At 39.7% G+C, this 14,888-nt stretch overlaps 2 protein-coding genes across 4 annotated transcripts in view; one reads left to right on the forward strand and one right to left on the reverse strand.

The window, feature by feature from the left end:
- Window positions 1-340: 340 nt before the first annotated feature.
- Window positions 341-8,420, reverse strand: LOC132124096 (uncharacterized). The gene is made up of 4 exons (XM_059534898.1): window positions 8,311-8,420; window positions 1,767-1,794; window positions 1,151-1,635; window positions 341-1,053 (listed from the first exon to the last, which is right to left on the reverse strand). The coding sequence occupies exons 1-4, from the start codon at window positions 8,321-8,323 to the stop codon at window positions 542-544; spliced, it is 1,038 nt and encodes a 345-aa protein (XP_059390881.1). The 5' UTR covers window positions 8,324-8,420; the 3' UTR covers window positions 341-541.
- A 1,941-nt stretch (window positions 8,421-10,361) lies between these two features.
- The window catches only part of LOC132124047 (E3 ubiquitin-protein ligase HECW1), a 62,669-nt gene continuing 58,142 nt past the window's right edge, over window positions 10,362-14,888 (forward strand). For 2 of the 3 annotated variants that reach the window (XM_059534802.1, XM_059534804.1), the window contains exons 1-2: window positions 10,362-10,499; window positions 14,019-14,094. In XM_059534802.1, the coding sequence (XP_059390785.1) occupies window positions 14,068-14,094 (27 nt within the window). In that variant the 5' untranslated portion in view covers window positions 10,362-10,499; window positions 14,019-14,067. The remainder of the gene's footprint in view (window positions 10,500-14,018; window positions 14,095-14,888) is intronic. The other variant, XM_059534803.1, reaches the window with a different exon arrangement.

The raw sequence follows: 14,888 nt of genomic DNA on the forward strand, positions 1-14,888 counted from the left end.
TTTTAATGCATGTGTTGAAAATAAATATTTACTTGAAATAATCACCTTATTATTATTGTTATGTCATGGTGGTGGTGATGTTATTTATTATTAGTAGTAGTATATTATATAATAATACTGGTGTTATCAAAAACTGTAAATATGAAAAAGGGCATATGTTATCAAAGATATTTACTTTATACCCCTACTGTTCACTAAACTTTTTTAAAATGCATAATCATGATTTGTTAATTATTAGAAGTTATAATTACTTTGTTTCATTTGTGTGTGTGTGTGTGTGTGTGTGTGTGTGTGTGTGTGTGTGTGTGTGTGTGTGTGTGTGTGTGTGTGTGTGTGTGTGTGTGTGTGTGTGTGTGAGTGAGTGAAAGACTTAGACATGCACAGTTGATTAACTATGACACTTTTGGAGATGTTTGTTGTTATGCCATGCTTTTTTTATTAAATATCTCATGTTTTGTATTTTAATGTCTCGTTGTAATTATTTTGTTTTTTGCCCCTCTTGCATATTTAAGGTGGTTTTTAGGTATTAATTAGATGATGATTAATAATAGCTGTCAAGTTCAGAATTATTGGTAAAGTTGCATAAAGCCAGTATTTCTCCAACATTCTCCCTCAAAGTATTTATGAAGTCTTGTAAACCCTGACTACGAAGGAACTGATTCTTTGCAACCTTTTCTGCTGCCTCCATCACATCTTCCATGGCCTTTATCACAGGCTCCCAGAGGATGAAGCTCTTAGTCTGTTTCTCCAATACAGTGACTCTTCCACTAAGAACAGTCAGAAGGGTCACAGCTCTCCTGACTGTTTCCTGAATATCAGCTGTGAAGTATAGATGCTGCTCCAACTCTTTAATCTCCTTCTCCAGTGTATTTAGCAACTTAACTGTCTCTTCAGTCTCCTTCTGTATGGTAGTGATCTTGGATTGGTAATCAGACACCTTCATGCTCTCCTCATTCACCTGGGACTCATGTTTTTTTAGCTCGTTTTCAGCATCGCTGATGGCATTCGAAGCCTTAACAATTTCGCTGGCTCCCACAGATAGCATTACTATACCTAGTGGAAAGCAAGAAATCTTATCAGCCACAAATATTGATTAGTTGTAATTGATAAGATGATAAAAAGTAGTAGTGGATCAGAGAGGATTTCTCACCAGGAATCCATCCGAGGATTGGTATTGCAGCCAGTACCGCACCTCCAATTGTTACACCTGTGCCAGTGTTATGTCTAGCTTGCTGTCTTTGTAGCTCATCTTTTGCCAATGCTACCATTTTTTCAGCCTGTTCCAAAGCTGCTTTAGAATTCTTTAATGATTCTTCAGCAGAGTTCTTCTCGATGTGCAATTTATCCTTTGCATTGCTTTTTTCTTTGTTTTGCTGCTCAGCATTTCCTTTTTTTTTAATAAGTCGCTCCATGCATTCTTCTAAATCTTTTAGTTTTTCCTTAATCATTGTCTCTGATTTTTCCAGGAAACACTCAGCATGCTCAATATGCTTCCTGATTTGTTCATAATTACAGCACATGCCAGTGGTGGGATCAACTTGTGCATCCAAGAGAGACTTGTAGATGTTACAGATAGAGACTATTCCCTCATTTAGCGACTCAACAACTGTCTCCATAGACTGCAAATCCATAACACTGCAAGTTTGAAGATAAGGAAAGAGAAAAAAAACATTGAATTTGTAATCCACAACATCATATCAATAATAGACCATCATTAACATTTAATAAAAGCAATATTTTGTAAATATAGACTGGATTAAACTTACTCAGATAAGTGGAACTGTCTGATTTCAGCTGTAAGAAAACACAAAAATAAGATATATGAATGATATTGTGTGTTCTTGATAAAACAGTGTTGTTGACTTCAGTAACAAAGTTTTGAAGTAACTGCAAGTATTACCATTTTTACATGTATTTAATTTGAATTCAAAACTCATAACAAATTCAAAGATATTTAACCTTGAGATAAAGAAAAATCTCTTAAAGTAACTGTATAGAGTGAGCCAGTTAGCCAAGGATTAACAATATTACGGAAGTGTACGGTTCTTCTCAATATCAGCACATGATAATAGTCAGTCAAAAATCTTTTGTTAGTAGTTCTTTCTTGTGTTCTAGTTTTCTGTTCCCCTGTCTGATTGTTCTCACCTGTTTCTTGCTACACTTATTTATCTTTGTGTGTTTACTGTGAGTAAAAATATATATATATATAGTTTCTGCAAGTGGAGAAAGCTCAATAATAAATGAATTGAGACTCAGAGTGCAGAAGATACATGCAATAATGTTCCCGTTACTTGACTGTAACCTTGTTCCCTGAGAAAGCCGAAAAAGATGCTGTGCTGCTCAGTGCATTGGGAAACATCTTATTCGTGACCATCTGTGAATAATGTGTGTAACAAGTCGATAGAATTGACCCGGTGGTAATATAGCCTCGGTTGATGACGTCCTCGGGGTGCGCCCGCAACACAGGCTATAAATAGATAAGCCACAGGTGCATCAACAGGACATTTAGTCTGAAGAGCAGTCCTGGGACATATTCAGCACGGCAACGCAGCGCAGCATCTCGTTCCGCTTTCTCGGGGAACAAAGTTACAGTCAAGTAACCGGGAATGTTCCCTTTGGAAAGTTTCAGTTGAATGCACTGCTCAGCGCATTGGTAACGAGAATACCCACGCCGTTTGAAAAAATGTTTGAAAAATGTCTGGACCCCTAAGGTTGTGCAGGTGTGCTACAAAACCACAAGAATGCATCTTGGTTTTCACTCTAGGCATCAGTCGTCTGGCCCCACCAAGGAAGCGAGAGAGCAGAGGGTGTCTCCCGAGTGTCATCCCGTCAATCAAGGCATGGCAAGCTGAAAGAGCGGCCACATAAACCTTAAGAGTAGCAGGGCATGTGCCTGTTGACAATTTCTCTTGCATGAAGTCCAGAACTGAAGCAATGTGGTAGTTGACTGGATCTTTATTGTGTACCACACACCACCTGTCAAATACACCCCATTTACTGGCATAACTTTGTCTGGTGGAGGAAGCCTAGCACTAAGAATGGTATCAATAACATCCGGCGAAAGCCCTGCGTTCCTCAGTTGGTACCCTTCAGGGGACAAACAGGAAAATTCCACAGGATGGGCCTGGGATGGAATATCGTGCCCCCTGCCTGAGACAGAAGGTCCCTCCTCTCCTCAATCACCCATGGCGAGCCATCGAGGAGAGATATTATTATTTTGCATCCAGACCCAGGGGGTTGGGTGACTCAGAAAGAAGTAGAGGGGACATTGCGCTGTCTGATGGAAGGCGAAGAGGTCCACCTCTGCTTCGTAAAATTTTCTCCAAATCTGTTTCACTACCTCTGGGTGGAGTTTCCATTCCCCCATTGGTAGTGTCTGTTCAAACGCCCTGGAATGTAACCTGGTGTTATCTACCCGTACTAGGACATGACAGCCCCTCAAATGATGGAGGATCTATTTCAGAGCCAGAAATATGGCCATCAGCTCGGGGCAATTGATGTGCCAATTGAGCAGATGACCCCCCATTTCCCTTGAGCTGAGTGGCCATCCAAGACCACTCACCAGCCCATCAGGGAGGCATCTGTCATTAGCAGTCTGCGAGGACACAGCCTGGATGCCGAAATTGCGACACGCCAGTCTTGACGGTTAACATATTTCACTTGAGCGCTTTGACTGTATGGTTTAAGCCTCGAAGATCCAAGATTGGGTGCACTCCCCCACCCTTCTTGGGAACCAAGAAGTATCTGCTGTAATAGCCAGACTCTCTCCTTGGACGAGGAACATGTTCTATGGCCTCCTTGCCCAGAAGAGTCTGTAGCTGTCGAGACAGTACTTGCATCAGCTCCGGTTTCAGGGAAGTGGAGACCACGCCGTTGAAACGTGTAGGCTGACGAATAAATTGGATCCTGTATCCAATCCCATCTCGGTGCTCTGCATCGGCGGACCGGCAGGGGAAGACCACACTAGCTGCTCTAGAGAACTCCGTACAGTTAGCGAGCCTCTTAGCACTGCTAGTTTCCAGGCGGTAACTGAGAGAAGCGCTCGCTGGAGATTGCTGTGCCCTGAAACATCGGCAGGGTTGGCATAGGGTCTCCTGAGGACACTAAGGAGAGACGGGCACCATTTAATACGGTGTCAATGGCCCCTCCCCTTGAGACAAATCCATGTCTCGACGAAGCTCAGCAACTGCTTCCTCGTGTGCCCAGAGCCACTAGCTCAGTGCCCTGAAGCAGCGGACCGGCAGGCGATGACTGTACTAGCTGCTCTAGAGACATTCGTAGAGGTAGCGAGCCTCTTAGCACTGCTAGTTTCCAGGCGGTAACTGAGAGAATCGCTCGCTGGAGATTGCTGCACCCTGAAACACAGACAGGGTTGGCAGAATGATCTCCTGAGGGCACTGAGAAGAGACCGGAACCGTGTAATGCGGTGCGGATGGCCCCTCCCCTTGAGTGCGGTGAGGGAGGAAATGACGAATGCCTCTTCAATGCCCGTCAAATTAAGCCAAGTTCGGTGCCCTGAAGCAGCGGACCAGCAGGGGACGACCGTACTAGCTGCTCTAGAGACCTCCGTAGAGGTAGCGAGCCTTTTAGCACTGCTAGTTTCCAGGCGGTAACTGAGAGAAGCCAACGCTCGCTGGAGATTGCTGTGCCCTGAAACACTGGCAGGGTTGGAAGAACGGTCTCCTGAGGGCACTTAGGAGAGACGGGCACCTGTAATATGGTGCCAATGGCCCCTCCCCATGAGCCAAATCCATGTCTCGACGAAGCTCAGCGACCGCTTCCTCGTTTGCTCAGAGCCACTAGCTCAGTGCCCTGAAGCGGCGGACCGGCAGGGGATGACTGTGCTAGCTGCTCTAGAGACATCCGTAGAGGTAGCGAGCCTCTTAGCACCACTAGTTTCCAGGCGGCAACTGAGCGAATCGCTCGCCGGAGATTGCTGCGCCCTGAAACACCGACTGGGTTGGCATAACGATCTCCTGAGGGCACTGAGAAGATGGCCCTGTTGGCCCTGTTGATGGCCCCTCCCCTTGAGTGCGGCGAGGGAGGAACTGACGAATGCCTCTTCAATGCCCATCAAAATAAGCCACAGATGCCTCCCCGTGCTGACAAAGCTGACATAGAACGGCCAAAGGCACGAGCCGCTTGCTTAGTCGCACAGGGAGACAAATCTGTGGCTCGACGAAGCTCAGTGCACCTAGAGCCACTAGTTCGGTGCCCTGAAGCGGTGGACTGGCAGGGGACGACCGTACTAGCCACTCTAGAGACCTCCATAGAGGTAGCGAGCCTCCTAGCACCGCTACGTTTCCGGGCGGTAACTGAGAGAAGCGCTCGCCGGAGATCGCTGTACCCTGGAACACCAGCTGGGTTGGCAGACCGATCTCCCGAGGGCACCAAGGAGAGACGGGCGCCGTGTAATGCGGTGTACACCGCTGCCATAGTGTGCAGCACAGCACCAGCCTGACCTGCAGCTTGGTAAGCTTTACCCACAATGATGTTATTTTACAAGGTTTAGTGGGGAGAGTAGGTTTCTTAACCGAGGATGCAGATTCGGGCGAGAGATAGCTCCCAAGCGTCTCTTCAACCCAAGGCATCTACGAATACCCCCGCGACTTTGCATCCACGATAGTTGAAAAAGTCAACGTCGAGGGCCCAAAGATGCGTGAAGTATATGGTTTGCTCCATGACTTCGACAGCTCATCATGGAGGTCAGAAACCTACCCTCCAGCTTACTACGTTTGGAGATCTCTTGTTCGTGTGGCCAGTCAAGCTGCAACCTGTCCCCCGCACGAGTAACCACTTCAAACAGTTCCTTGACCGATTTCCTCTCGCAAGAGGAATGCTCAGAGGCGGCTGCTCATGGCCCGAAGACCCAAGAGATATATCATCCTCCTCGTGAACTGAAGAAGCACCGGAGCGCGCTTCGAGATCATGAGAGAGGATGCGTGGATCCGGTGACATCGCAAGCTAAAGGGACAGGCCCTTCACTCGCTCATCAAACAGATCCGCACGAGAGCCCTTCGATGAAATGGGTGCTGTCTGAAAATAGCTCAGACGAGCATGAAGCATCTTCATTGAAAGCAGTTCACAATGCTCGCACTCGCCCATCTCTAAAGCCAGAACCGCGTGCTCTTCCCCCAAACAAACAAAACAGTAATCATGTGTATCCAGCTCCTACATAAGACAAGAGCATGGAGGAACACAACACTTACCATTTCGTTGGCTCATCCTACAAAGATCTGTAGCTGACGAAAAAAATCTTCCTGACGCACACATGCACAGAATGATCTGAAGACAAAAGACCTGTTGATGCACCTTTGGCTTATCTATTTATAGCCCCGTGTTGCGGGCGCGCCCCGATGATGTCATCAACCGAGGCTATATTACCACCGGGTCAATTCTTGTTACACACATTATTCACAGCTGGTCACGAATAAGATGTTTCCCAATGCGCTGAGCAGCGCAGCATCGACTGAAGCTTTCGAAAGGGAACACATGTTACCCTTTTTTTGGAGCTGGATGACTCACAATCGCGTCACTTCTGGGAGGTAATTATACAAAATCATATTGATGATAGACTTTCACTTGTAGATATTTCAGAATTATTAAAAAAACATTTGACATTGGCTGTTGAGAAAAAACATTTATTTTTGTTGATGCACATCAAGGAATTTATTCAATAAATGATCATAAGTAATAAGTAATATCTTCTTATCAGATTAAAAAAATTGTCCACCTCAATTGAGTGCATGCACTTTTTATGCACATTTTTAGAATGTATGCACATATTTGCATTTCCATCCAGCTTTTTGTTTTTTCAGTAAATATTTCAATGAGATGATAGCAAGATAGAATGGTAAAACCTGGGAGAATCCCGGGAAAAATGTGAGGGTTGACAGGTATGAGGTAATGTCACAAGTCTAAAGAGTCCTTTTTTCATGTTCATCCTCTTAGCACTGTCTTTTGACTCATTTGTCATCATACACGGAAACATGATGTACATACAGTAAACTAATGCTTTGAGCAATACTCCATATTATAGCCTATTGTTGTACACACACAAAGTTTGTGTATTTCTTTTACACCTTTTTATATTTTCCACATAGACACAATTGAATCATTTAAAAATCTCTCTGGATGTGTATGTTAGACCAGATTTGCACCCATTAAAACTGAGCAAAATAATATATATATATATATATATATTTTTTTTTTTTTTTTTTTTTTTTTTTTTCATCATACAGTAAGATGAAAATAAGTTTCCACTGACTAAAACTAGACTTAAATGCTCAAACATAAAACTTGACTAACTAAAAAAGGACAAATTGACTAAATTTGACAAAAACTAAAAGTAACATTTGACACAGGACTAAGACTAAATTTATAATAGCAGTCCAAATTAACAATAGTTTCATTTAAACTGGTTGACCATTTTAGTAAAGAGTGCAGCTTTTGTTTAGGCTGAGAACAGATCAACAATTGAAGCATAACAAACTATTCATTCTCTTTTTGTAGCTACTTTAAGTTTGTAGACAGCTGCTGCATTGTGTTATAAAATCAGAGGGTTGCAGATTAAAACTCTCAAAACTACAAAAGCAAGGTAGCTTATATAGCAAATATATACAATAATTTCTATTTAAAGCTGCACTTTAACTTTAACTGCTCTCATAGCATGGTAAAACAATCAAAGTACTGTACCTGTAGTTGCCTTAGCCAGTCGAAATGTCAGATGCTTTTGTTCTGATCCGTTAATGGTCTGATGGAATGGAAGAAGCATAGATGCTTTATACCCCACATGCATGGGAAATCCCCCAAGTTTTCCCCAAATACTTTCACTGTACTTTTGCTTTCATTATATCCTACCAGGGTCACATGGTTTAGGAAAACAGGAGATGTCTGTGCTGCACTGTGTGGTTTCAAAATCAGTATATTTCAATATATATTTCAATCAGTGCATTTATAGAAAATCCTAATATTGAATATGCTATAGTATTATCTTATATTAATTAGCATTTTTCTCATAGAGAGAGAGAGAGAGAGAGAGAGAGAGAGAGAGAGGACGCTGTATTGGTGAATCACTCTCATTGTTTGTGAAATTATGTCTCACATAAAGTTTTAAAATTACTGAACTGCTGTTATAATCTGTTTGGCTTCAATCTACTGTATATGCTACAGTGTTTCCGGGAATTTCACACATTATGAAAGTGAAACCTGGATGGAATGTTATGCGCAATCCCGCGCTGAAATCCATGCCCTGCTTAACTAGGTAAACAAATACAAAAATATAATAGCCCATTTACAGATGAAACTGACCTGCACTTGACATCCTGATCAGGTCAGTAGTTTCTCCTCTCTGCTCCACCGTTCTCGAGTCTCTCGCGTTGATTACTCTGATCGAAACCTTTAGGCGGAGGCGCGGAGCGGGAGCGCGCACGAGAATGAGTAAGGTCTAACTGCAGGACCATAAGAACTGATCGCTGGAGCTATGCTGGAGAAAAGCAGAAAAGTTGTGGGAGATGAAATCAAATGAATACTTATTTACATTATGTGATCGATTTTTTAACGTTGAGTACATTTTGGGACGTTTTCATTTATAAAAGAAAAAAAAAGTTTTATCTACAGTCGAATGGAATGCAAAAACTTTGAAGCTCAAAATCTCAGAGCTGCTCGGAATGCAGATGCTGTTTCGCTGTGTCTAAGGCTCGATAAATATAAAAATATTTAAATTGTTTGAAAAGACCTAGACATATTGTACTAACAAACTCTGCGCTGGTTATATGAGTTGAAAGTCTCTCACAAGTTTCTACAGTCAATGAGGTTAGAGGTTGATGACTGAATTAATGTTTTAGGAGTGAACCATTACTTTAAGATTTGAACTCTCAAAAATCTTTTGAATTCTCAACACAAGTTGTGATCTGTGACTTTAAAAAATATTGTGCATGCATTTCACTTTCACAGATGTATCCATAAAATGAATCTATTTTCTAAAGATAGAGTGTGCAGTGAGGGGTTAATATTTCACACTTTCTTTTTGGTCTTCTTTCCAAGAAGCAGAACTGGCTTGTATCCAATGGCACGTAAAGTACTTTGAGTTGTACAGTATGAATGTAGTACTATGAATGCAGTCGATTATTGATTATTATATCACACCTCTAATTCTGTCATTTTGTATGCCTGTGTTTTATGGCCACTAGAGGTCTATGTTGCACTTTTTTAGTTATAGTTCCTCAGTAACCACATTATGGCAGCTCTGCTTTCTTCACATTTTAGATATTACATCACATTGTTTTCTGAATTGTTAGTTTTATTTCTTTTTTAATCTGTCCTTACTGATTTAAATGAAAATACAAAGATTCTCATAAGCACTTCTGCTCCAAGGTATTTCAGTACAGTCACAAGAAATTATATCATAGGACTCCTAGCTTATCCCTGATTGGTGGAATTGGTGTTGTTACAGCTCACCCCATGTTAAGACCATACTAATCTGAAACTTACCTGGCTAGCCAGCTAAACCGGCTTTATGCTACAGGCCCTGTAGCATAAAGCCGGTTTAGCTGGCTAGCCAGGTAAGTTTCAGATTAGTTTGCACCAATCCTAGGTTTTAGGTACCATTGCCTTAGATATTAATATAAGATATAAATATTATCAACTCTATAAACTTTACACCTTTTACTTGCCCTTATATTTCAACATGCTTTCTTTAAGTTTTCCTCTTTCGTGGATAGATCCTTTCATCTTGTAAATGTGTTTAAATTCTTCGTATTGTTCAATCTTTGGTAGTGACGTAAAACTGCAATATTATGCAATATTATGTTTCAACCACAGGTGGCGATATAGAGATTGAAGTGCCACAGTGCACTTTTTTTCAGCAATAGTCCATCTGTACATTAACAGTAGCTTATTTAAAGCGGACACCACTGCATATCCGAATAAGATCTATGTTCTTCCTGTCATGATGCAGAAAATGTTAACATTTTAAACAATGTGTAGTTTTTTCAACAGGAGGAGATCTGTGCAGGAACAGAATTTACATTCAAAATTGTGTTTTTTGTAAATTAAACTAGTTAATTAACATTATTATCACTAGTACTACAAAAGTCAATTGATAGCATGAATTATTAACATACAGTACATTATAAATTCTAACAGATTATAGTGAATGTGTTTGATAATTATAATAATAATAATAATAATGCCGATTTGAGTATAAATGTACTCGCTTTGGGGAAGAAAATATGTTTTTTCAGGACTTCCAGGCACAGATCATCTTGGCAGGAAATATAAGAGATGATGTTTTGTGGGAGGAGTCAGGCAGGAGGCTGAAGAAATGCCGGCTGGTGATTGGCTGCTGTCCGCGGTGCTGATGCGGGAGATAGTGCGCTCCGCGTTCTGCTGCTCGAGATGGATTTCACAGGATCTTTCTGCTCGGGATTATCGCGTTTGGCTTTTAGCATCGTGGCTGGAGTCGGAGTATGATTCACAGACAGCTCGTGCTGTCCCAGGTAGGTGTGTTTGAGCTCGCGCTTTGTTGTCTGTGTATGGATGTGTGCATTGAAGAGCCAGGTAGCGCTCCGCAGACGCCAATCAGTCGTTTAGAGACGTCGCTTGATCAAGCTCGATTGTGTTTCATCTGTATGTGTTTTATTTTAATGCAATTCTTTACCCCGTGCGACTGGTGCTCTCTCTCTTTCTCTCTCTCTCTCTCTCTCTGTCATTGAGCTTTCCTCTCTTCCCTCCAATCACGAAGCGCATGACGGAGTGATGCTGACATGCATACGAGCAAAAAAGCACTTCAGATGTGCTGGATTGGTGAACTAATGCCATATTTCAATAACCAGGCCTAATGTTTATAAAGAGGGTGTTTTGAATTCATCTGGATGGTGTGAACTGTCACTGTGGTATAATGTAAGGACTTCTCCATTATTAGCTGTGTGCATTTTAGTCAAAAATAGAAGATTTGTTTATTGTTGCACTACAGTATGGATCTGATGCCACACTGTTGATTATGAGAAGGCTTGACGAGATTCATGAGGCAGTGGGTTTGTTCTTTATTGGATGTGAGGTTAGGACTGATGGTCAGGGTTACTGATGAGGTTCACCAAACAGGCCTGAGACGTGCTGGTATTAAACCCTGGGCACTCTGGGACGGCTGTGGCTTGGTAAATGCATTTTCACATCAAACACACACACATTAACCTAACGATCTAAACTAAATGGGCACCGCAGACATTTATAGAAAAGTGTTTTATTAAAAACTAAACCACAGCCTAAAAAAAAGACTGCAATCACCAATAAATAAATAAAAATTATCACATGTTTGTAATGTAATAATAAATGAAAAATATTGATTTTATTATATTATTATCATTAATCTTTTTGACATCCTCAAAGTGAAAATGAAAATGCAGTTCTATATATAAGTTTTCTGATCTCATTGTTAGATTTGTTCATGTTTTAATTATAACCTCACTTAACTTTCAATAATTCAAGACCTCTTATGTCTTATAATTTGGCTTCTCAGTGTATCTTGATTTAAGAATCTTTAAACATTTTTTGCATATATATATTTAGGTTTAGATTTAGAGAATATACTGACATTGTGTCTTATTGAACCTGTGTCTTATTGAAAATTGCAGATGCTATTATTTATGTGAGCTGCATGACTCTACATTCTCTACAGAAAGCCACAGCGGACTCTGAACTAATGAAAATACTTTGTCTTCTCTGAAAGCTCATGATGGCTGCTAATGGGAAATGCACAGCGTGCCAGAGGGAGCGTATGATAACTTCATAAGCTCTTCTTATGAGTGGAGCTGACCTATATATGCTGGCGTCACGCTTCACTACGCACTCCTGCGCTCAGGGCTCTCCCAACATACCTCTCGTCATCATGACCCTGTTTGATTTCACAGTGCTCTCTTATTGCTGTTCATCATTGCTATAATAGCCCACATGCACAGGATTCCAAAGACACAGAGATTTTGTTGTTGCTTGATGGGAAAAAAATAGTGTAGAGTATTAAGGTCACAATACTTTTTTTGTTATGAGGAGAATTTTCATTCATGTTCAGTTGTACAGATGGCTGAGAAATCACGTACCCACAAAAGCCTTTTTTGTCCTTAGTCTTGCTATTCTCACAGATGCAGAGGTCACCGGGGGCTTGTGTAGATATGCTTAACATAATAATATCTTCATCGTCTTTCTCTTGTCCTCTGTCGATCTTTGTTGTCAAATCCCTACTGGATTGTCTCTGGTTTCGCATGGAAATTTATATTCAGACTAGCTGCCTAGATGAAGATATGAGAAAGATTGTGTTTCAGAACCCATACCTGTTGGTAAAAGAATACATGCTTTAAATCTCCAACTTTACATGTAACATCATGAAAAAATAAATAAATAATAATTATAATAATAATAATCTGCAAATCTAAAATGTGCTTCCTGTTCCAAAACTGGTTCAGTAAAATTACAATATTCTACATGACTGAATAAATATGACTGCATAGGATGCACCAGTTACAGTAATTGTAAAAAATCAGATCAAGTAAAAAAATAAATAAAATAAAAATAAATACTTTTTAAAGTACATAATAAAAAAAATATTTTTTTTTATTTTGCTATTGTTTATTTATTGTCACTTTGTTTTTTTTAAATAATTTCCTAATTAAAAAGAAGAAGAAGAAGAAAAACAAATACATATATTTTAAAGATGATTAAGTACATTTTGGAAGATGTTTTTTTTTATTTTGTTTTTTGCATTGTAAGACTATTTTCATATTTATTTCCCAATTAACTGGAAAAATAAATCTCATTATATTTTATTTATTAAAATGAAATATTTGTTTATATTTCTCATTTTACACTTGCATGTTACAGTGATGAGAAATCTTTGAGACTTGGAAACTCAAACTTCTGGACACTTCTTTGAAATTGGGGTGAATGTGCAAGTTGCAATTACTTATCATTTTATTTTAATTTTGGCTTGAAATATGACCATCGGAGAACACAGGAACAGTTCAGCTGCTTAAAGAAATTTTAATTGTAAAGCAGCTCATGCTCAGCTCAGGGAAAAGCACTGCAGCCCATTAAGTTAATTACTAACCTACGGGACCTTACACATATTTAACACATCCTTACTGGTTAAAATAGGCTTTTAAAGAAATCCAGTCTATTTAAGGGTATAAGAATGAGCTCTGATAGCAGTGAAATGATTGCTGTGATTAAAGAGCTCTTTCTTGTCGATTAGTCGTCCTGTCAGTTTCTACAGCTGTTTTTTCCCCAGTGTAATAACACAAAACATCACAGAAAAGATTGAATCATTTAGCAATGCCTGGTTATGTTTATGCTGTTGTTTACAATGTTAATGCTAATACTGTAAGCAACTCATTAATAGTGAGAAGTCTACTCTATACTAAAGTGTAACCGTAAATGATTGGTAGAGCATTGTGTTTTCAAGGTTGTGGGTTCGATTCCCCGGGAACACATGATATGTAAAAATGTATAGCCTGAATGCACTGTATGTCGCTTTGGATAAAAGTGTCTGCTAAATGCATAAATTGAATATGTATTTACTTTTCTGTTGTATTTTTGATCAAATAAATGCAGCAGGAAAGACTTCTTTCAGAAACATTACCAAATCTTAAACTTTTGAACGGTAGTGTAAATCCTGATTAATCCTGATGTGCACAAGAAAGAGGACTGGTTCACTCTTCTTCCTGTTTCAGTCTCCCAGTAGACCTTCTCTGGTGCTCTACTGTAATCTGGATAATGCTTTGGGTGTTTATTGCAATATTTGTGAAGAGATGTATTTTCACTGTTTGTTTCTGATTCTAATGTACTTTCTTATTTGACGATGCAGCTTTGATTTTGATTGCATTCTTGCATTTGACGCATTAATATCACTGTAAAATATGCCACCTGTTATTACAGTATTTAATGTTGATCTGAAGTTGTGTCTCTGTAGCAGCACTGAGAGGGAAGGACTGATTGGTGCTCAGTGGGTTTGTTTTATGCCGTTTCAGTAACTCCTGACCTCCTCAGGGTTTGATGTGCTTTGAGTCGTGAATCATAATGCTGCTACACCTGTGTAGTGTAAAGGTCAGTGCTCTTCTTCATTCGTTCAGCTTGTGACTCCTCCTTCATCACTACCACCATCATCTTCACTGCCATTTACTCATCATGACCACCAAAACTCTTACTTTAAAGCTTGTATGTGAACCTATGGACTGTTATGTCATGGATGTTGTTTAGTAAATCTTAAACCACTGACAGACACCTTGTCGATCAGTCCTAACTTTAATGAATCATTTCAATGTGGATGGATTGATCATTTTAATGGTGATTCAGGCTTATTCTTTCCAAGTCTTAATAAACCAGCTTAGTAACTCAACTCAAGTATGCCCTCATAATGCATCCACAATCTGTGGATGATTTCCACATTCCAGGTCAGTTTTGACCTGAAGGATCGTTATTTTATAAAATAACTTAATGTTGTTTAACTAAAACCATATTATAGGCTATCTGACCAGCAACTGAGTAAATGTGAAAAATCTATACTGTATATAGATTTTTTTTCTTTTAATTTATTCTGTAATTTACTGATGACATTTCTTCCAAATTTTAAATAATAATGTTTTAATTTAGAGCATGAAATGTAATTGGTCAAAATAACTACAAATATGCCATGTTTTCAGACATGTTAACATTCATTTTTAGAAAACACAATAGCAATGTTTTCAATTCAGAAGAGTTAAGACATCACTATTTGATGGAATAACCTAGAATGAAAACATTTGTTATTTTGACCAATTGTCATATTTAAATTTAACCAAACAACATAAATATTACTCTGAAACTCAAACCAAATGAATTCATTTTACTTGCATGAACTC

Source organism: Carassius carassius, chromosome 42 (genome assembly GCF_963082965.1).
Source record: "Carassius carassius chromosome 42, fCarCar2.1, whole genome shotgun sequence".
Classification (NCBI taxonomy): domain Eukaryota; kingdom Metazoa; phylum Chordata; class Actinopteri; order Cypriniformes; family Cyprinidae; genus Carassius; species Carassius carassius.